This window comes from Triticum urartu, chromosome 6A (assembly GCF_056163025.1).
Source record: "Triticum urartu cultivar PI428250 chromosome 6A, HENAU_Tu73, whole genome shotgun sequence".
Lineage (NCBI taxonomy): Eukaryota > Viridiplantae > Streptophyta > Magnoliopsida > Poales > Poaceae > Triticum > Triticum urartu.
In genome coordinates, this window is record NC_141878.1 from 127236850 (window position 1) to 127259552 (window position 22703).

The 22703-nt window shown below is 48.7% G+C and overlaps 1 protein-coding gene, 1 long non-coding RNA gene and 2 pseudogenes across 2 annotated transcripts; all 4 read right to left on the reverse strand.

Moving 5' to 3' along the window:
* Positions 1-1416: 1416 nt before the first annotated feature.
* Positions 1417-2638, reverse strand: LOC125516652 (protein DETOXIFICATION 33-like; annotated as a pseudogene).
* Positions 2639-14483: 11845 nt separating this feature from the next.
* Positions 14484-15021, reverse strand: LOC147964442 (uncharacterized). Its single transcript, XR_015609332.1, has 2 exons — positions 14853-15021; positions 14484-14761 (listed from the first exon to the last, which is right to left on the reverse strand). It is a non-coding gene; the product is annotated as an uncharacterized LOC147964442 (long non-coding RNA).
* Positions 15022-15643: 622 nt separating this feature from the next.
* On the reverse strand, positions 15644-18357 carry LOC125517378 (subtilisin-like protease SBT3 pseudogene; annotated as a pseudogene).
* A 1009-nt stretch (positions 18358-19366) lies between these two features.
* Positions 19367-19753, reverse strand: LOC147964443 (uncharacterized). Its single transcript, XM_087529980.1, has one exon. The coding sequence runs from the start codon at positions 19751-19753 to the stop codon at positions 19367-19369; it is 387 nt and encodes a 128-aa protein (XP_087386106.1).
* Positions 19754-22703: the final 2950 nt, after the last annotated feature.

Genomic DNA, 22703 nt, shown 5'->3' on the forward strand with positions numbered 1-22703 from the left:
ATCATAGCCTGCATCACGGCCGCACGCAAAACTCTTCATCAGAAACCCAAAAACCTGATGTTAATCTGATCTTTTTTTAAAAAAGAAGGATATACTCTCGGCCTCTGCATCTAGACGATGCATATAGCCATATTATTAATTATTCATAAAAACCATACAATGTGATACATTAATAAGTCTGAAGTCATCATCTTGACAACACCGTTGCTACTCCTATCCACTTGATGAAGGCGTGCTGAATGTCCGGACTATTACCAAACAAACATTGCATCAAAGACTAACATCTAAAGCCGGGTGTCCCATCCAAGACACTACCTGGATTGGGTCCCACACCGATCTGACACACTCCCAGTGAGCACCGCACGCTGCAAGGGCCGTCACCTCCATCATCCCTCGGTCCATCCTCAGAGCAGAACTGAAGCACCGACCTTGCCAGGCCTATCTGCCATCAACGCCACCATGACGCCAGACAGCTTCCTCCTCCTGCACGAGTCCATCTCCGCGCATCAGACGCCGAGTCTCCACAGCGCCGCGCCGCCGAGATCCGCCACCATCAATGTGCAAGATGAAGCACCGCTCCACCAAAGTCGCCGTCCTCTAGTCTCTCGAGCCCGTGTGCACCTCCAAGAATGACGCCCTCAGGGAGAAAACGACACCAGAGAGCCGCCGTCATCCGATCTACTGATCTAGGGTTTTCCCCGAAGGTAGCAGAGAGTGGACTTGAATTTCTCCACGGTGATGCCTTCAGGAAGGAAACAGCGCATACAGCGTCGCCATCGCCAGCCTTGGCAATAGCCAAAAGCAGGTTTTACCCAGATCTGATTGAAGACCTTCATCTCTCGTGCACGGGTCGCCGCCATCCTTACCGGGATCTGGATGATCCTGCTGACAGATCTCGGTAAGGAGAAGCCCCCCCACCGAGACCCGCCGGCCGAGCAGGGGAGGCCGAGACCGCGCCCGCAGACCAAATCCACGATGGATCCGTGCCCGCGCCGCCGCCCCGGAGTCAGCCCCGTGCGCAGCCGTCATCGCCTGCCGAGGCCCGCCGCCGCGTGCCCCGCCACTGCTTGCCGAGGATTGCCACCTCGCGCCAAACCGCGAGCGCCGCAGGACACCGCTGCCCGTGGAGGAAGGGGAGCCGGGAGAGGGAGTCCCCCCGCCGCCGCCGTCTGCCACGCGAGTTTCACCCGGGGGCGTCATCCGGCGGCGGCGCGAGGAAGGGAGGCGGAGAGGGTGGCGGCAGCGCCTAGGGTTGGAGAGCCCCCGAGTCGGCCAGGGCGGGGGCGACGCGAGGGACCCACCCAAGTGTATATGTACCATGTTAATCCGATCTAAGATGCTCTTTAGATGTTTTCTCAAAGAAAACAGTACGGGTAATTACTTTCCAATTGCTGCAAGCAGCATGTTAAACATGTCTTAAAAGGATTGCCACCCAGCACCAACAGCCATTCCTGAAATCATACACGCACACAAGTGACATCGCCAATTTGCTCTGAACAGATTGACATACTTAACAAAAAGCGTGAAGCTCTCGATGATGATGCATTTACCTGACAGCACCGGCTGGATGCTGTTGAGGGATATGGTGGCAGCCAGAAGATAGCCCAGTCTTGCAGTCTCCCTGAAGCCTCGGAAGTTGCCTCCTCGCCACAAGGGCGACGACCGTGAAGATGAGCCCGACGGCGGCCGACGTGGTCACGGCCACCACGACCGATAACTTTGCTGCTTTCGGGTGTCTGGCGCCAAGCTCGTTCGCCACGCGAACGCTGGCCAAACCAAACACGAGAGACAGGACAGGTGAGAGTCATTTCTTCTGCTGTTTGAGAGCACAGAAACTCATCAGAGTCAGAGGAGATGCGCGCGTACCTCACTGCTGTGGCATTGAAACCGAATGCTACCGTCAGTGTCCAGATGTTGTAGTTCGTGCTGTTGCAGCAAAATTCGAGCAAGCATCGGTAGAGATTATCTATGTCCACTTCAACTTTGAGAAGCAAAAACAGACACTGTTGACAGGTGCACTAACCATATGGTCACGGCCCCAACAACTTGAATCACTGGGTTGTTCAAGCAACCCACCAGAATGAGTACCACATTTCTAAGCTGCAGAACAAAAATACGGAGTAGAAAATACGAGTTTGCCCACCACGGCCGCCCCGACGAGGCCGCGACGGAGCCTGGCTACGTCGACGACGACCCAGTTGAGCAGCGCGTGCACGGCGACGAAGGCGCCGGAGATGAGCGTCATGACCCACACCCGGCTCTGCGCCTGGAAGAACTTCTGCATGGTGAAGTTGACCGCGTACGCGAAGAGCTGCGGCACGCCCCACCGCGCGTACCGTCCCGCTGCGGGCTGCGGCTGATTATATAACTAGAAGTAGCAGCTTAACTAACGAGCAGCGCGATTATTCGGCTACTGGGTAAGCCCGAAGCCGAGGCCTTGGAGATGACGTTGATGACGATGGAGACGGCGGCGAGCTCGACCTTGCCGATGCGGCCGGCGATAGGCCACGGTGATGAACTCGATGAGGAACTGGAAGAGCCCGGTGAGGATCACCGGCCCGGCGATGTGCCACAGGCTCTTGCACTCCTCCGGCAAGGTCTTGCGGCCGGCCGCCACCCGCTCCTCCGGTGCCACCATATCTATTCTTCGGGCGCACGCATGTAAGAACTCTACTTCGAACGAACCCGTTGCCTCACACGCACACACCAAGCCACCAGCGACGCACACACGCCAAGTTTTGTTTACGTACGGGTCAAGGTTGGGGTCCCACGTTCCAGCTGCTGATCGACCGACGCCTGCAGTGGGCTGCCTGCACCGTGTTATGCATGGTTCGAGCAGATCGGTTTCACTTTAGCTACATTTCAGTCAGCTGACTTTTTATTTTATGATCAGTCAATTTTCTGTTCATTGGATCATGCTTTGAGATCTGTGTTGTTTTTATTATTTTTTCTGTTTAATTCTGTTGTTGGGCTGGGTTGCAAGGAATCGTTTGACGCGTTGTTTTGCTTAGTCAAATCGGTACCGGCCGATTTCTTTGTTTTGGTTGTGCCCGTTAATTCTGGGTAGCATATTTTACTATTCTTTTTTGTTTCCTTTATTGGTTATAATTTTGTTTTTTTGGGGGTTTTAACTGCATGTAATTATATACACACAAATACTATATAATATGTAACAAAATTTCATGATTATACGATTATTTTTGCATATTCCAAGAAAATGCAATTTCAGCGTAATGTTGTGTGTAAGTTTTTGTTATATTTTTTTCTTCTTAAAGAAAATACCAACGCCACTAATTCATTCTTTTTTAAAAAAATAATTATTTTGATGTTGTTTTCGTCTTTACTTCATTTTCATTCTACTTTAAGGTTAATACCAATGCCACAATTCATTTGTTCTCAGATTTTGTTTTTGCAAAAATTCTACTTTTATATGATTATTCTTGCATATTGTAAAGAAGCACCTTTTTTATGTATATTTCGTGCAAATTTTGTCATTGTTTGTTTTAAAATCTTTTTCCCATTTTTTGTCCTTAAATGGTAATACCAATGCCGATCATTTATTCTTCCTTAGGAAATTTAATTCTTTCTCTTATGGGTATTTTTGCTTCATTTTTTATTTCTATTTTATGTTTCTACGCATTTCTTTTTTCTTTTTTTCCTTTGTTGGTTATTTTTTGTTTTTTGTGGGTTTTTGGCTGAGTGTAATTATATACAAACAAATACTATATAATATGTGCCAAAATTTCATGATTATATGATTATTTATATATATTACGATAACGTGCAATTTCGGTGCAAAGTGGTGTGTAAGTTTTTTTAGTCTTCTTCTTAAAGGAAATATATTATTTTAGTTGCACTATGTGTAAATTATAGTAGAATGCAAAAGATGCATTATTATATGCTTATTCGTTGCATATTTCAAAAAGTGCAATTTCGGTGCAAATTGTGTGCATGTTTTGAAAAAATTTCTTTTGCATTTTGTTTCTTCTTAAAGAGTTTCATTCTTTCTTAGAAAACTTCATTATTTTGATTTTATTTTAGGTTTTTTTATTCTGAAATGGTAATACCAATGCCATGAATTCATTCTTTCAAAGAAAACTCCATTTTTATTGTTTTATTTTCATTTCATTTTTTATCTTGTTTTAGTTTTCACTAATATATATTTATTCCTGCATATTATAAAAAAATGCAATTTATGTGTAAGTTGTCTGCAATTTTTTCATCATTTGTTTAATTTATTTTCAATTTTCCTTCTTTTTGAATGGTAACACCAATGCCAATAATTTGTGCGAATTTAATTTCTTTCTCTTTTAAAAAGTTCTTTTGATTTTGTATTAGTTTTAGTATTAATAACTCTCCATCCGCACAACAAAAAAGCTAATGATGAGTGTGTGTGGTGCTTGTGTGTGTATGCATGTGGGCGTGTCTTCATGTTGATGCACGCGTGGTGCCTACACGTGCTCTTGCGTCACAGGCTAACATAGTTTCGGCCGCCAAAGTCCACGGTTTTCATGCATGCTTTGAGATGAATATGTGAGGCTACAAGGTGGTTAAGAAAAAAAAGTGTCTGGCCCTAAAATAAAATCTAGTCGACTGGGCTATAGCCAGTCGATTTTGTGACCGTTCGATTATGCTTGGAGATTTGTGTTGTTTTCTTTTTTTTTTCTATGTCATTTTGGTGGTGAGTTGGGCTGTGTAGAATCGATTGACCCCTATTTGTGGAAATTTAATTCTTTTGTGGGTATTTTTGCTTCGTTTTTATTTCTGTTTTATGTTTCTATGTGTTTTTCCTTTTTTTTCCTCTTTTCTTTCATTTATTTCTTTTTTGTGGGTTTTTGGCTGAATGTAATTATATACAAACAAATACTATATAACATTTTCCAAAATTTCATGATTATATGATTATTTTTGCATATTACGATAAAGTGCAATTTCGGTGCAAAGTTGTGCGTAAGTTTTTCTTTTTTTTTTTGACTTCTTAAAGGAAATACATTATTTCAGTTACACTATGTGTAAACTATGGTACAATGAGAAAATATTCTTTGCAATATTTCAAAAGGTGCAATTTAAGTGCAAATTGTGTGTAAGTTTTGAAAGTTTTTTCTTTTTCATTTTATTTTTTCTTAAAGGGTTTCATTCTTTCTTAGAAACATTCATTATTTTGATTTTGTTTATGGGTAATATAAATTTATTCCTTCATAGGAAAATAAATTTTCACAAAAATCTACTATTATATGCTTACTCTTGCATTTTATAAAAGGGTATTTGTTGTGCAAATTGTATGCTAAAAAATTCATTATTTGTTTTCATCATCTTCTTCTTAAATGGTAATACCAATGCCACTAATCATTTCTTCTTGAAAAATTTTTATTGCGAAAATTCCCTTATTATATGCTTATTCTTGCATATTATTAAAAAACATAATTTTAGCGTAAATTTTGTGCAAAATTTTTCACCATTTATTTTTAGTTTGTTTATTCTTAAAGGGTACTAGCTATAGCACTAATTCATTCTTCCTTAGAAAACAACATTATTTTAAATTTATTTTATCTTCTATATTTTTTATGGGTAATACCAATGCGACTAACTAATATTTTTTATAAAACTTATCATTTGCAAAAATTTGACTGTTATATTCTTATTGTTGCATATTAAGAAAAGCCGCAATTTATGTGTAAATTATGCACAAATTTTGTCATTATTTTTTTTGTGTTCTTAAAAGGCAGTCCCAATGTTACTAATTCATTATATCTTAGAAAGTTTATTTTTATTTTAGGCTCGATTGAATAGGGACGGGCATGATTGTCGCTTGAATATTACACAGGAGAATCAGATTATGTTACGTACGTATAGTTGCCACCATGAGAATAAGATTAGGTACCTACAGTTTTCATTAAAAAAAAGGTTCTGATACATACATCCGGACGCAGCAAGAAAGAAATACATGCATGCGTGAAGTGAAATGAGTAGTTAGATGATGAAGTGAGCAGGTCGTACAAGAACGCTCGAGTAGAGCAAATCGGCTGAAAAAGTTATTGGTCAGTCGACTAACCGGAAAACGGAAATCAGCCTGTCCGGAGTGTGACGACCAAAATCAGCCTGTCTGTATGTTGAGCTTGCCCTTGTTGAATTATTGATCTGCCAACATGAGTTCAAGAAAGAGTGTAATAGCTTGTACATAATGAATGAAAACAATTATTCAAAATTACATAATTTCATTCCTCCATGCAAAAATAACAACACTTCTCTTGCTCCCTCTAGTGATACACATTTGGTACTGTAGATAGGGATAAAAATGGAGTGGAAACTTTCTGATTTATCGGAAGAAAAATGAAAATAAAGAGGAAATATGAAAACGGAAACGAAAATTTGCAAAACGGAAGTGGAAATGGATTTTTTATACGGAAAACGGAAACAAAAGCGAATCTGTGTTTTCCAGTGGAACAGGCGTGGAGATGAAACTTTCCGTTTTCGTGAATATATAATTTCTGTTTTTACTATAGGCTCAAACAGCACACAATGACATAATGAGCAGAATAGATCATTTGAATCCCAACTTCTATTACCACACCCATACTCAACTAGACTCTATACACAATTGTCCAAATACTGTTGCAATACTATGCTAAGTTGCTAATATAATCATATTAATTCCTAGCCATGTTACTAATTCATTAAATTAGTTTGATTCCTGCGTGCATTTCTCTACGATTCGGGGGATTTTTAAGTTCTGGCCAATGCCCACTTTTGTTTTCGTGTCCGCTCTGTATTACCTCCGTGTCTGTTTCCGATAGCATTTGTTTTCGTTTTCATTTTTGGGATTTCTGTACTTGTTTCCGCTTCTGCAATAAATAAATAAATATGGTAGCACTCAGTTTCGTCCGTTTCCACTTCGTTTTCATCCCTAACTGTAGATATTGATATATTCTACTAAAAACTTGGTCAAAAATGCACATGTTTGACTTTACCCGGATTAGATTCAGGCAGATAATTCTTATATTGTACCCTATTCCATATTTATGCTTGAGTTCGGAAGTGGAATGGATGCAGATTGGAATATCAGATTATGTGAATTTTAATACCGATTATGCGGATTCGGACATGGTACAGTAACAGACTGTTGTTGGATCGAGAACGATCATTTACCATATTCATATACGAGTAATATATAAGTGCTTTTAACTAAAATTATACATAAACAATGAGCAAATATTAACATGTATACACTTTTAAAATACATAAACACTACATGCTACTAAAATGTGCCAAATAAATCACTAATAAGCATATGTCTTGTCTCATAAGCAAAGATAGCATTCACTTATTGCTAGTTAATACTTAAAATTTCACTCATAAATTGGATTCGGAATTTAAAAGGTCTGATTATCCGGCTAGAGAAAGCGGATTATCCTAATGTGTTGTATATCTATAATACCATATCTTATACAATAACCTATCAACGTACTCGGATTCGGATCTGCTTGTTGTGGGATGTCAAAAATCTCTTACCACATCCTAAAGAGCGGGTTCAGAAACGGTTTCAAACGGAAGTCCTAACCACTTTCACCCTTAATAACTGCACATTGCCATTAGCTTCAGGCACGTCTTGTTCGGCTAGTCCACGAGCAGGGAGAGGGAGGCGCGGCCAGCGACGAGCGAGCACACGGGTGGTGCAAGAGGCGACATAGAGCGGGCGGAGACTGCCAGTGGTGGGCAGCGTCAGCGACCTCGTGGGGCCAGCACTAGCGGCTTGTAGGTGAGCACCGTGACTGGCAGGCGGACGGGGCGAGTAAGGAGCTGGAGGGGCGATCGGTGACCAGCGAGAAGAGGCTGCAGCGACGGCGAGCGGAGAGCGGCAAGGACAGCCTCACGGAAGAAGCCAATATCTGGTACGAATTGAGTACATGTTAAAACCATATACATACGAGTAAACCAGATATACATATGTGTATAGCAACAGGGGTAGGCTAGTCTTTTCACTACCCTGTTAATGTAAAAAACAATTAAAATAAAGCTAATGGCATATAAATCAAGGTTGCAACGTCTTAAGTGGCAATTGTGCGAATCAATTCTCTAGAGTGGCAAATCAACGAAGCCCTACAAAAGAAGTGGCAAAAATACAAATCTCTGAGGCTATGCAGTTGTCTCGCGATTTGTTGCACAGCAAGAAATTGTCATGCACGCCACAGCCGGCAATAAACGCACTCTTGTTCACCGAGATGATATCTCCAAGGAGTGGTGCGAGACAGAGCGATAGGACTTTCGCGAACAATTTCGCAAGGAGATGGATCAGGCTAGGGCGATAGTCGAAGAGCGAAGAGGCGTCGAGTTTCTTGGGCAACAAGGAAAGCAAAGCTTCATTGAGTTTGTGAAAGCCGCACCCGTTCATCTGGAATTGCTTATGAAAAGCCTCGCAAATGTCCAACTCCGAAGACATTCATCACCTTCTCGTGGGTTGCCTGTTCTGGAACCGCACTGCCTGGTGCAAGTTCACTAAACCACCGCCTGATGGACGTGCTACCCTCTACATCTGGTGGAGCATGGTGCTGGGCCGCGTCACCTTCATGCCTACGGAAAGGCCTTGCTCCATTGTCTCCTTGGTGGCTTGGGCAATATGTAAGCATCGTAATGTTGTTATCTTCCATCATCGGCACCCCTCAATCGATGATCTGTTCTCGACCCTTCAAGATGAAGTGCGCGCTTGGGCCAAAGCCGGCGCCAAAGGGATGCAAGCCTTGCTTGATGTAACGTAAAACTTACATTTTGGGGCCGAGCATCCTCTCTTCTGCTGCTCATGAGAAGCCCCCACATGCCTCACTAGTATACATGTTTGAGATTCCCAAACCTTGTAACCAACTCTACCTATCAATGCAATAATACACTTTTAAAGTTTTGAGTTGGTGGTCGTCCGTTCACTTCCAATGCCCACCCCATATTCATCCTGACAAGTGGACCATTCAATTTTTCACATGCGAGGCAGCAGCCAGGCAACCGACAATTTTTTATGGGCGATGCTACGCATTGGCCGTCAGATCTTTTTTCAAGATCCGCTGCCTTGAGAGCTGTTTGATCTGGCCCTATTCAGCAGTCCGACCCTTCCATCATCATTACAACAGAGATAATGTTGCAGAAGTCTTATAACCGACCTTGTGTTGCAGAAACATTTGCAATAGAGTTTTTGTGCATAATTTTTTCGTCTTAACTTTTCTGCAACATGGGTGTTGTTGCGGAAGAACTTCTGCAACACATTTGATGTTGTAGAAAAAATCTTAGGATTGCAAAGGTATGCATCCAGTGGTGGAGGTCCTTGCCGACTAGTGAGGAAAGGAGAGGAAACCCATGGAGGGAGGGAGGAGCCAGGGGCGGTGAAGGGCAGCCCTCCGGCGACCAGCCAGACGGTGCGGCGGCGCATGGATTGAATCGGCGAGGTGGTTGGCGCAACTCTAGATCCAATCGAGATGGATGACTCAAGGGTTTTGAAACACCTAGTGTGTTGCAATTAGGAGTTTTGCAATAACTAGCGTGTTGCACTAAGATGTACTACGTTGTATGCTGGCGGATCGAACTTGGATTAACGGCTGTGCGGCTGATAGAACTCTATGCGTGATCGGCCGGTTGATTCTAATCATTTCTCATTTTTTTAAAGGAAACATAGCGATCCCTACCTCTCGCGATGCTTCTCAGCTCCTCCAGGCCTGCACCAATCCAGTGCCTCGGTGCTGCTGAGCTTCGCCAATTACTCTTCCTGTATCATGACTCACGAAAGCCTTGGTTCAAAATTCAAATTGCCATGCCGCCACCCGAATCCTCCCCGGATCAACGCTCTGTTTCCGTCGCGGCGCGACCCTCGCTCGCTCTCGTGTGTACTGCGTGGAGGCTGCACCCGCCGCCGGCACCGATTGCTGACGACTCACCACCGCTGAAGCGTGGAAGCTGCAACTCCTGCATGTCTCCTCGCTCGTCGTCGCCTGGAGGCCTAACCACCCACCACATGTCCGGTCGGATTCCCTGCGGGCGTGCAAGCTCCAGAACTGGACCGCGTCCTAACAAGCGCAGTGCCACACCACATCAAACTGCACCGCGACCTCTCGAGCGCGGCACCGCACCACGTCGAGCGCTTACATTTCCATCCAAGCTCATGATGCCTCTTTTATTTTCTGCTTTCTATACGTCTCCACACCACATGTACACCATGTCTGCCTAATTAATTCTTGAACCAATCATATTATAACTTACTGAACTGCAGCTCATGATTGTAATTTTGGATTCTCATCATCTTCCACGCTTATGGCCTAACTGAGTAATGATTTCAAATGGATTATGGCTTAATGAACTTCACAAGGGCCATGTATGAGACAGAATCTTGGATTCTAAAATTTTCTTCCACAGTGTTCAGAATTCCTAGACGTTTTGGGCTACTGCATGCAACTCTTGAGTTGTTCCTGCTTGCTTTAGGTAATGAAGCAATACACATGCGAGGAAAGAATTATGAAACATGTGGAAGACCATGCATGGGTGGATCTTCGATGGCCAAATTATGCTGGTGTATGAGTAAGTACTGGCATTTCAAGATACAAAATGTGTGGCGGTAGCCGTATAAGAACATCCCATCCTGGTGTATGTCGATGTTAGATCTTGCAATTTTGTGGCATGCTTCTGAGTACCAACTCTGCACTAAAAGTCTCTTAATTCGTATGGGATGGACTCTTACTAATTTTGTGGCTCCACATAAATCCTATTTGTGTTAAGGGTGTCATTGAACAACAAAGACTCTTGTTTAATGTGATTATATACTCTCTGAAAAATCTCTCTATTATTTTTGGCTCCATACTTTCTCCCCCACCGCATTCCACCTGGTTTGGTGGCGTAGCACGGGCATGTTACTAGTTGAGGGGGAAAATCCAAATCTCTCAATGAGCATAGGTGTAAGGTCAGGGCAAGCGACCCTGATTATGACCACCCCCATCATCAAGTTTTGTGGTGTGGCCACACTTATCGCCTAGAAAGTGGCTTCAGATGAATTTGTGTTTTATCTTGTAAATATTTATTAAATAATTTAATAAAAATAGTTGTGTGTAGTTTTTAATGCAAAGGCTAGGGTTTAATCTCATTTTCTAAGAAAAATGACACTTGGAAAGAAAATGGCACCAAGACGAGCCCCCACGCGAGGTGCTCAAGATATGTTTTACAGTTGTATCAGCGATGGTTTCCGTCAAAGCTACCGGCTGAGGAGTGCCATTGTAGTTTCGTAGACGGCCGAGGCCTCCTACAGGCTAGCGACCGAGTCGTCGGCTGGTCTCGTTGGACATGTAAGAGTATCTTCAATAGATGATGTAAAATACATCACCATAAAATGCTAGATATAAAATTTACATCATCAAAATACACCCAACTCCAAAACATGATGTAAAATACATGAGCCGCGCAGCCGCCGCACAGGTGATGTAAAGATGGTCAACGACCGTGCGGTAGCAGCGTTATAGCCGCACTCTGGCAACACTGCGGCCGCACTCATTCGAATCAAAATATCACATGGACATATAAAATAAACAACATTTCAATTTCAACATGAACTCAACTTCCATAGCAAACAAAGTTCATAATCCAACAAACAAAAATGCATCATATCAAATAAAGTTCATGATCCAACAAATAAAAGTGCACGTAAACACAAGATAAAACATAGCATCTCAACTTTCATCCTCTTCGTTGTCACTTGTCACATTATGGACATTGGCATCATCACTAATGGGTTCTTTCTCAACGTTCTCATGCGTTGATGCATCAATGCCGCCACCTCCACCGGAAGAACCTCCCATGCCACTCATGTTGCTACCGAAGCCACCTCCCGTGCCACTCAAGTTTTCACCGAAGCCACCATCCATGTTGCCACCGAAGGCACCACCCATGTTGCCACCAAAGACACCACCCACATTGCCACCAAAGGCACCACCCGTGGCACTTTCCATCATGTTCATGTAGCCACCCCTTCCACCAATTCCACCGCCCATGCCACCTCCCATTCCTCCCATTCCACCGATGGCACCTCCTATTCTACCCATTCCTCCTCTCGTTCCACCCGTGGAACCTCACATTCCTCCTCCCATCATGTTTCTCATGAGCATGGTCTTTTTCATGATCATTTCATCGCGACAAAGCTCAACATACGTTTTTTGCTTGGGGTCAAGGCCACTTGTGTCCATGAACATAAACTTGAGGGCCCTATCCTCTACCATCTTAAGCTCATCGGACTGCGACTATCCCTTTAAAGGTAGTCCAGCTTGGTTCGATGCGTTATCTGTCGAACCACATCTTTTGCAAAGTGCCCTCATAAATGAGGTTTAGGCTGCTGTTGCCGTCCATGAGGACTTGGTCAGTCGATAGCCATCAATGATAGGGTCGAGGACGAGGGCCGCAAATCCTTGGCCGTGAGCTCCCATCGTTTGGTCCTCCCAATCAAAAGTGATCAGCATGTCCGACCATCTGTTATTTGAGGTCACTACATGGTTGACGTACCAGATCTCTCGAAAGAGCTATTTTCCGTTGATTTCTGAAGGAGTGAGTGTCGTATATCATTACGACCTCCTTGTCTTCGTACAATTGCTCGAAATAGCTAGGTGTAATTCCACGGCTTGTTAATACACCAAGGTTGTCGAGGAGTTCCACTCCTCCCTTACTACCTTCCTGACAATCCAGCATGCTTGAAGCATGTGTGTCGGCGGTTTATCTGAGGAGACGGAGTGAATTGCGCTAGTCCAATATCACGTCTAGCGTCGATTTGGGTCCCTTAGCTGGTTGTTTTTTCTTCCGTGTCAGCTGATCTTCGGATCTATCGGTGCTGGAGCGCTTTGGGCGTCGGTTATGATGCAGGCGTCTGCCATCCTCGCCTGGCTCGGGTTGTTCCTGCCTCAGATTCTGGTACCGTTGATTGGCCAACCAGGCATCCTCCATAACGCAGTATCTTGTTACTATACCAAATAGATCGGCAGACATTCTGGGGTGTTTCGGTGCCATAGTTTTTCTGATTCCTTCGTCGTAACAGTTGTGAAGGAGTGCCGCTAAGGCCTCCCATTTCATACAATATGGGATTTTTTCTTGACGAACAAGAATCTCATGTAGAACTGTCAAAATGTTTCTTTTGTCTTTTGTATGATGAGAGCTAGATCCCAGATGTCGGCTGCCCCTGAGTTATCGGGGCAATAGGTGACATGGGGGTGGGTGAGAAATTTTTATTTCAAACCGGCCTGACATCGGCCTCCTGGTGAGGTTTCACGAGGTTGATCCAGTATAGACCTTGGGATCGCCTGTGCAGCCTGGCTATTCTGGCCATCATTGTGAGTCATCGGAACCGAGCTCCATGCTTGATCTGGTGAAACGTAACTTTCGTCCCCAGCTAGTGCGAAACTGGCAATTGGGCGGTGATCCTCTATGGCTCCTTGGCCAGACCTAAATTCATGGCCGAGGAAGTATCCAGAAAGTTTGGGTTGTCGACATCGATGTCCCGGTGAAATGCTTCGGTTGAACCGAGGTTTAGGTGCTCTAGCGTAGAAACTATGCCGGAGTGGACCAGTTCGTTGAGCGATGATGCCATTAGACCGTTTTGACCACACAGCGGGACCTGTATGGGCCACCAATGTCGGGGTTGAATCCGATAGATCTTGGGTAAGGGGTCCCAAGCTGGTGATTTTAGCTTGATAGTAACAGAAAAAAGAGGAACACCATGTTTTACCCAAGGATGCATCAAGAGAGAATGGCTTCCACGCTATACAAATCAACACATCTTCGGTGTTCAAATAATTTGTGGTTCTTCCCTTCACACTGCCAATGAAGCCCTCCTCCATGTTGAGATTCTCATCATCAAGTTGAGTATCATATTCTAGCAGTGCATATACTTGAGAGAGATAAATCTTCGTTTGTGACATTTGTCATGCGCATGAATGTCTCATAATCAAGACTAGAAATGCACGTACACACAATCTCACCTGATACTCGTATGGGACATGAGAAAAGAACAATCAATAAAGAAAAATATTTGTTTTAACCTTTGCGACATTTCGTCAAGTACGTTGAGGGCGGCGGGGTTGCACGGCGGCCGCTTGGTGCTGCCACCACGGGATTTGGCCGGGGGCGCCTTTTTTGCTGGCGGCACATGTGCTCCGACGGCAGCCACGAGACGGGTTGGAGCGAATCCGGTGCAGCGGGATGGGGTCGGCATGACAGTGATGGCCGCATCTGGAAAGGTGGGAGCACCGGGGGCGACCGCGACAAGGTGCGTCACAGCGGCCCGGGGAGTCGGCTGACGGGCGGGAGAGGGGGGAGGGGGCATGAAGTTTCAAAACAGGATGAGAGGGCCTCATCTAATTCGAGAAGAAAGAGCCCACCCTAAAATCTGGGGGGGGGGGGGGGGGGGGGGGGGGGGTTGCGGGAAGTTTCTAGCAATTTTATAGTGGCCGGAGATATATGACCAAACATTCAAAAAAAAAGAGAGGAAAAACTGCGAATTCATTCCATTGTTATTGTTTGCAATACATTACAAGTTTTCTGCTAAATTAAAGCCTGCTGGATCCCGTACATCGTCAGACCCTGTTGGGCGGAAGAGTTTGGTCGTGACACTTGTTAGTACAGAGGCATGTGTTGAGCCTTCCGGGGCTGCAGTATCCACCTTTGTAGTCCTCGGTGATGCAGGCCGCGTCGCAGGCTGGGTTGGCGCAGACTGCATGGTAGGTCTGGCTCGGCCCTTCGCATGGCGTATCCTTCTTCCCTGCTCAGTCAGTCATCGCCAGTTATCAGCTTAAGAAGTTAAGAAGATGATGCCATGCTTAATAAGAAATTTCAGGGGAGAAAGGGCTCACCATAAGCAAAGGTGAGGAGGAGGAAGAAGAGGGCGGTCGCTGCAACCTTGGCACCCATGGCAGACAGTCTCAATCGATCCAAGCAGGTGAAAGAAACTCTTGTTGCTGGGGCGAGGAGAAATGGGTCTAGCTAGGAGTCTATTTATAGGATGGATTGCGCCTCCCTCAATACCTCAGATATTATGGATATAAAATCAATTTCTTGATTTTGGGCAGTACATGCGCCTTATCTTTCCAGGCATAGAATCGACATCATAAATGCCATTACTTAATGCCTCAAATCAGGATATGCATGTCCACTGCCGCAATTTACGTGGGCCTCCTAACCTGGTTCCTCTCTTCTTTGTTGCTGTGAGTACGAGGTGCTATGCGTTGCCGTCGTCTAACCTGAGGGCTACCATCGTTTTTTTACTTTCCTTTTTGCACTTTTTTGTGAAGTGTAAGTATAAATTCACATGTCATGTCAACACTTGAGTACTGGTACCCATACCAATCGAGTTGGAACGAGCTCTTCTACAACCATATATGTGTTCAGATATACTAATTATCAAGTTCGATCGTTCTTGCCACAATGCTCGAAAACTTGAACTTCCGTCAGCCCTGAACACGGCCAAACACCGGTGCAGGATTCAGTTTGGCCTACACTAGCTAGCATTATGGCTTACACCCGGGCCCTCTAGGGGCTCACCAAATCACCAATAGACAATGGTCAACACATGTCGCGCCGACTCAATCGGTTCAATGGAAAAGAAAGAACAATTATGAAGAGCACAAAAGATAACCGAAGGAACTAATAAGCACAAGCACCTGCTTTTTTCAAATTGATAAGCACAAGCAACTAGTAGGATGAGATAGCGATAAGTCTGACTAATAAGTTAAACCTCAGTCCACTGTGACTGAGAAATATAAGGTAGAGTACTTAATAGGATTTCTGACTCCTTAAGCCCAAGTCAAACTACATCATCGGAGCGACATAAGATCAAGTTCACAGCACCGAACGGCGCCGTCACACCACCACGTACGGGAGCCTGACCTGGTGACTGCCGCCGACCAGCTCCGTCCAGAGCACGGCACCGTGCGCCGGCTCTCCTCCGGTGGGCGCGGTCAGCACAATTTCCACCTCGAATGTCGCCTTCTCGCCCGCACCGCCGAACTCCAGCGTCCACGGCGTCACGGCGACGGCCACGTTGCTCGGCGCCGACCACGACGCCTGGTACGTGGCCGCGCCCGCCCCGACGTTGGTCGCCGTCCTGCTGAAGCGCATCCTCCCGGAGGTCGCGTTGGCGCCGAACGTGGCGATGAACGACGGGTAGTTCACGTCGTTGCTGGACGAAGCGGAGCAACTGTACGCCGTGGACGACCGCGTGACCGCCGCGATCTGGGTGACGGTGTAGTTCGCGGCGCACAGGAGCGCGACGAAGTCCCGCGGCCCGGCGTCAAAGACGAGACCCGGGTCCAGAGCAGAGTTGGGGTTGACATGCCCCGAGCCCATGGCCAGCGGACTAGCCATGCCGTTGCCGTTGCCGGCGTCGGTGATGGGACGGTGCAGATTGTCGACCGCGCTCGCCGTGGTCACCATTGCAGACTTAATCATGGCCGGACTCCAGTCCGGGTGCGCCGCCCGGAGCAGCGCCGCCACGCCGCTGGCGTGCGGGCACGCCATTGAAGTCCCGGACGCGACTTGGAAGTCGCCGCCCAAAGCCGTCGACCCTACGTACGCCAACGGAGCAACGGGTGGCCAGGAAGCTAGTATACTGTCACCCGGCGCCAATATGTCCGGCTTGAGGACGCCCGCAAAACTCGGCGACGGCCCTCGGGAGGAGTAAAAGGCGACCACCGGCGCCGGTGCTCTGCCGAGGACGGTCTGCTGGAACTTGATCGTGGCCGTCGGCTGCGAGCTGGAGGTGATATACTTGAGCAGCGCGGGCGCATCCTCTGGGCTAATCACGATAACCGGCAGCGGATACTCACCCATTAGGGGTTCGTCCGTCTCGGTCTGCGGGACGAAGATAGCGGCCGTGAGACCGGCCGCGGCGACAACCTTCATCTGATGGTCCATCGCACCAAGCCCAGTGTCGCGGCAGACGATAATGCTCTTCTTTGTCTCCAGACTTTGGAGCAGAGCTGACGAGGTGCACGCGGACAGCGTCTCGTTGTAGACCAGCTTCACTTGAGAAACCCAAGCATTTGCTGGATACGACGTGACCCCAGTGATCGTGGTGATGCCTTGCTTCGTGTCTCCGTAGCTCACAGTGCCGGCGAACATTTGCCGGTCCACCGTGCCGGCCGCCACCGTGAGCACCCATGGGATGCCATTGTGCAGCGTGGCCAACCCATGGGCGCCATCGTTCCCCGCTGACGCAGACACGAAGATGCCGCGCTCCATGGCAGCGAACGAGGCAATTGCAACTGGATCCGTGTAGAGCGGCTGGTTGTTGAAGCCGAGGGAGATGGACACGACATCGACGCCGTCCGTGATCGCCGCGTCCATGGCCGCCAGGACGTCGGACATCACCGTGTCGCTGGGCCAGCTGACCTTGTACGCCGCGATATGGGCACGTGGAGCTGTTCCACGCGCCGTGCCGCGCCCGTAGCCGAAGAAGGACGCGCACGGCACAGGGCTGCCCGCGGCGGTGGACGCTGTGTGCGTGCCGTGGCCGTCGTCGTCGCGCGTCGAGTTCATTGATACGGTGGCGTTGGGGTACATGGCCACGTATCCGCGGTTGAAGTAGCGTGCTCCGATGAGCTTCCTATTGCACGTGGTGGCGGGGAAGGAGACGCCCGGCACGCACGCCCCGCGCCACCGGGAGGGCACGGCCGGCATCCCGTCGTCGTGAAAGCTGCTGCTCTCGGGCCAAACGCCGGTGTCCAGCACGCCAATGATGACGCCCTCGCCAAGGTTCGCCGCCGGCCACAGCCCGGCGTCGGGGCGGAGGCCGAGGAACCTCTGGGAGTGCGTCGTGTCGTGGGCGACGTCCGCGCGGCGGTCCGGGTACGCCGAGACGAACCCTGGCGTGTGGCGGAGCGCGCGTAGCTCGGCAGCGGAGAGCGTGGCGGCGAAGCCGTTGAGCGCGTTCGCGTAGGAGTACACGTGCTCCGGGCGTCCTCGGCCGCGCGGCAACGCGTCCGCCACCGACTCCAGGATGGCCGAGTGCCACGCGTGCGCGTCCTCGGCGAAGTGCGGCGTCACGGCGGACTTGTCCATGTGGACGATGTACACCGTGCGCGCGCGCTCGCCGGCGGCCACCGGCGTGATGGTGAGGGAGCAGAGGACGAGGAGGAGGAGGAGGAGGAGGAGGGGCGTGGGAGGTGGTGCCATCTCGACTCTCGAGGACTCCGCTGGAGTGATGCAGGGGAGGCGGAGAAAGAAGCTAGAGGAGGGAGAAGAGGAACTCCATCATTCCATCAGAGACTAGAGGAGGAGAATGGAGTGGAGCTACACGAAGAGGAAGGCATTTGTAGTTCGGATCGACACGCACGGGGCGGTGTGGTGGGGCAGCGCGGATGCGGATGCAACGGCATGCATGTGTGTATCAAGCGCAGCTCGGCTGCTGCTTAGCCTGCTTGTATTGTACTACTAGAAGCAAACTTCGCTGCGCCGTTGGATACCAAACATCAACAGTGCTGTGGCAATTAAAGTTTAACGACACCATAGCACACACTCCGTGCACAAGATAGATTCAGTTTTTGAGAAGCACATCTCACCCATATTTTTTACTCTCTTTTTTAAAAACACTACGGAGCACTCCAAGCTCATATGGTTATTTTCCTTCGGATCAATGCCAATGTTTTTGATCCCCAGCCATGCCTCAACAAGCAACATGTACAAAATTAACATTTATGTCCTGTTCTCATACTGATATCGAGATGCATACTGCGATATTAACAATAGTATGCACATTTTTTTTTTTGAAATAAACGCAGGAGAGCTGCGTATTTCATTGATTAGGAGGGGACGCGAGAGAAAGCCGAGTACAGGGTGCAGGCTAATGCATTAGCTTGCGGAACAAGAAACTGAAAAGAAAAGAGAAAAAGAAAATAAGAGAACGGCCTGGGCTACTCTCGCAGAGCTAGATGCCGACCTCCTGCCAGCGGCCAGTCGCTTGCCTCCGATAGCAGGAGGTGCAAGACTTGCCGCGGCGAGCGTTCCGTGTCGCCGTCGAAGATGCGTGCGTTACGTTCCTTCCAAATCCACCAAAAAACAAGGAGAGCAACCGATTGGCCAGTTTCCGAGTGGAAGTCACACGGCTCATGTTGCTGATCCAGTCCACCCAGGGCGAGCCCAGCGTCCATGCGCCAGGGTTTAGCTCCAGGATTGCAAAACAAAGCGCCACCATTGCCCATAGCCGCCGCGCCCAAGGGCATTCCTTCGTGAGGTGAGCCGCTGTCTCCAGGTTCCGCATGCATAACGGGCAGAAGTAGGAGTTGGGCCGTTGCCGGGCGAGCAGGCGGTCGGCCGTGAGAATCCGCCGTTGGGCGAGCAGCCAGGCAAAGGTGCGGCACTTGGCCGGGGCCTAGGCTTTCCAGATCTCCTGACTCAATGGGAAAATAGTGGATCCGATGAAGAATAGCTTGTACGCGGAAGCTGCCGTGTAGACGCCATTGTCCGTTAATCTCCACCAAAAGGAGTTCACGGTGTCCGGGGTGAGTGGCTGCCTGGAGTTGACACACACCCATAGCCTCACGAAGGAAGGCAACAAGTCGGTGGTGACCCGGCCGCGGAGGTCTTGGATCCATCTGTCACCTGACAGTGCTTGACGCACGGAGCGCACCTTGCGTCTGGAAACCACGAATAGGTCGAGGGTGATCATGAGCGGCGCCCCCTCAGGCAGCCAGCTATCATACCAGAAACTGGCTCGGTTGCCATCCCCGATGGTGACCGCCCAGGCTGCCGCGAACATGCGCCGCTCCGCGAGTGTCACCGGGACCGGTAGCCCATGCCAGGGAACGACCGAGGTCCTTTCCGCCCAAAGCCAGCGAAGGCGAAGCGCCACATCAAAACACTCCAGGTCGACGACACCGAGCCTGCTAAGGTCACGCGGGCGGCATACACGACCCCACGCGACCTTGCAGTGCCCGCCCTAGCACGTATCCTCCCCGCGCCATAGCCAGGCACGTCGAAGCCGGTCCAGCTCCTTACGAACCCAGGGCGGTAGTGCGTAGACGGCCGACTAGTAGACGGTAAATGCTGAGAGGACGGAGTTGAGGAGAACGAGCCTGCCAGCAAGGGTGAGGAGTCTGGCCTTCCAACGCGCCAAGCGCGCGCGGAGCTTGTCAAGCAGTGGCTGCAGGTCCACCTTACGCAGAGTCCAAAGCGACAGCGGCAACCCCAATAATTTGCAGGGGAAGCTCTCAACCCTAGCCCTCAAGGGTGAGATCACATCATGCACGTCCAACTGCTGACATCTTATAGGGAGGACATCACTCTTCTCAAAGTTGACCTTGAGCCCGGAAGCCAACCCAAAGGCAGCGAGGATGGAGCGGAGAGCGGCTAGCTCTGTCTTCACGGGGTTGAGGAAGAGGGCGACATCATCGGTGTATAGGGAGGTACGCAGCTGCGGCAGCCGATCCTGAAGCTTGGAGAGCACCCCTATGTCCACTGCAACTTCTAGGAGCCGTTGGAGGGGCTCCATGGCGAGGATGAACAGGAACGGCAACAGGGGATCACCCTGACGCAAGCCACAATAGTGTATGATGGGCCGGCCAGGTACCCCATTGATCAGGACCCGCGACGAAGAGGTGGCTAGAAGCATAGAGATCCAGTCACACCACCTCGGACCAAAACCCCGGGCGCGGAGCATGTCGAGCAGGTACGGTCAGGAGACGCTGTCAAAAGCTTTGGCGATGTCGAGCTTGACAAACAGCATGGCACGCTTGACGCGGTGGAAGTGGCGTGCCATCCCATGAGCGAACAGAAAATTATCCTGAATGCAACGCCCTTTGATGAAGGCAGACTGGGCAGGGCCAACGAGCTTGTCAATTCACCTCGCGAGGCGCATCGCAAGTACTTCATGAACAGCTTTACCGCACTATGGAGCAAACTGATCGGTCTGTAGTCCGCCATCAAAGTCGCCTCCACCTTTTTTGCCAGCAAGACAATGTTAGCTGTGTTCAGGCGATGCAGACTTGCACGGTTCATCTGGTGCAGCTATTGGAACACTGCCAGCAGGTCCGGCATGATGGTGGTGGCCACCGTCTTGTAAAAACCCCCGATGAAGCCGTCCGGCCCCGGCGCGCGGTCACCGGGCATATTCTTAATGGCCGCGAGGACCTCCTCCTCTGAGAAAGTCGCCTCAAGCTCATCAAGGTTGGCCTACTGCAGCCCGAGCCCGTCCCAGTCAACTGTGGCATGACAGGTTTGTGGAGTGCCCACAAGCTGCTGAAAGAAGGCCATGGCGACCTCCGTCTTACGGGCTTGATCAGTGGCAATGCCGTTGCCATCGCGCAGGGATGCGATGATATTCTTTCGGCGCCGGGAGCGCTACTTGGCGCGGATACGCTCGATGACCGTGAGGGCCAAAATCCGGGACTTTAGAATTTTCCGCAGCTGCAGCTCATCCGCCTCGAGCGTACGGGATTCCTGGGCCGTATCAAGGTGAAGCACAACCTCCTGGACGAATAACAGCTGCAGGCGAGTGTCTCCGATGCATGTGCGATGCAACCTGCGCAATACCACGGCAGTTTGCCGCAGTTTGAGGGCAAAGCGGCCGAAGGCATCCATTGGCGGGCACCCCTCGTTCCAGGCCGTGGCTACGAGCTCCTGAAATCCATCGACGTGCGGCCAGAACGCCTCAAAGCGGAAGCAAGGCGGCCGCCGGACCGGTGGCTCACAAGTGAGCAGCAGCGGGCAGTGATCCAACATGGCGGTGGCCAGCGGCTGAAGCCTGGCACCCCGAAAAGCGAGGTCCCAGTCGCCGTCGCAGAAGGCCCGGTCCAAACGCACCAGCACCGGCCGAGCCTGCTCATTGGACCAGGTGAAGCGACACCCGTCCAGCTTGTGCTCGCGGAGTTCACTAGCATTCAGCGCGTCCCGAAAGCGGGTCATGAGCCGGCGGTTGAGGTTAGCGCTGCTCTTGTCACGCGCCTAGTAGATGAGGTTGAAATCGCCGACGGTAAGCCAAGGCCCGAGCGCCATCGCGCGCAGTCCCACGAGCTCGGCAAGGAACCACAGCTTGTCCGCGTTACCATTGGTCCATGATAAAAACAGAATTTTTGATGCAGAGTGCTACTTGGCATAATTTCAATGTAATTCTTCTTAATTGTGGTATGAATATTCAGATCCATAAGATTCAAGACAAAAGTTTAATATTGACATAGAAACAATAATACTTCAAGCATACTAACTAAGCAATCATGTCTTCTCAAAATAACATGACCAAAGAAAGTTCATCCCTACAAAATCATATAGTTTAGTCATGGCCCATTTTTGTCACACAAGAATGATCTCATCATGCACAACCCCGATGAAAAGCCAAGCAATTGTTTCATACTTTAGTAATCTCAAACCTATAAACTTTCACGCAATACATGAGCGCGAGCCATGGATATAGCACTATGGGTGGAATAGAATATAATGATGGGGGTTATGTGGAGAAGACAAAAAAAAGAGAAAGTATCATATCAACTAGGCTAATCAACGGGCTATGGAGATGCCCATCGATTGATGTTAATGCAAGGAGTAGGGATTGCCATGCAACAGATGCACTAGGGCTATAAATGTATGAAAGCTCAATAAAAGAAACTAAGTGGGTGTGCATCCAACTTGCTTGCTCACGAAGACCTAGGGCACTTGAGGAGGCCCAATGTTGGAAAATACAAGCCAAGTTCTATAATGAAAATTTCCCACTAGTG

Coding starts and splice junctions, on each gene's coding strand:
- LOC147964443 (XM_087529980.1), bottom strand. CDS start 19,753: ATGTTCGCGGCAGCCTGGGCGGTCACCATCGGGGATGGCAACCGAGCC.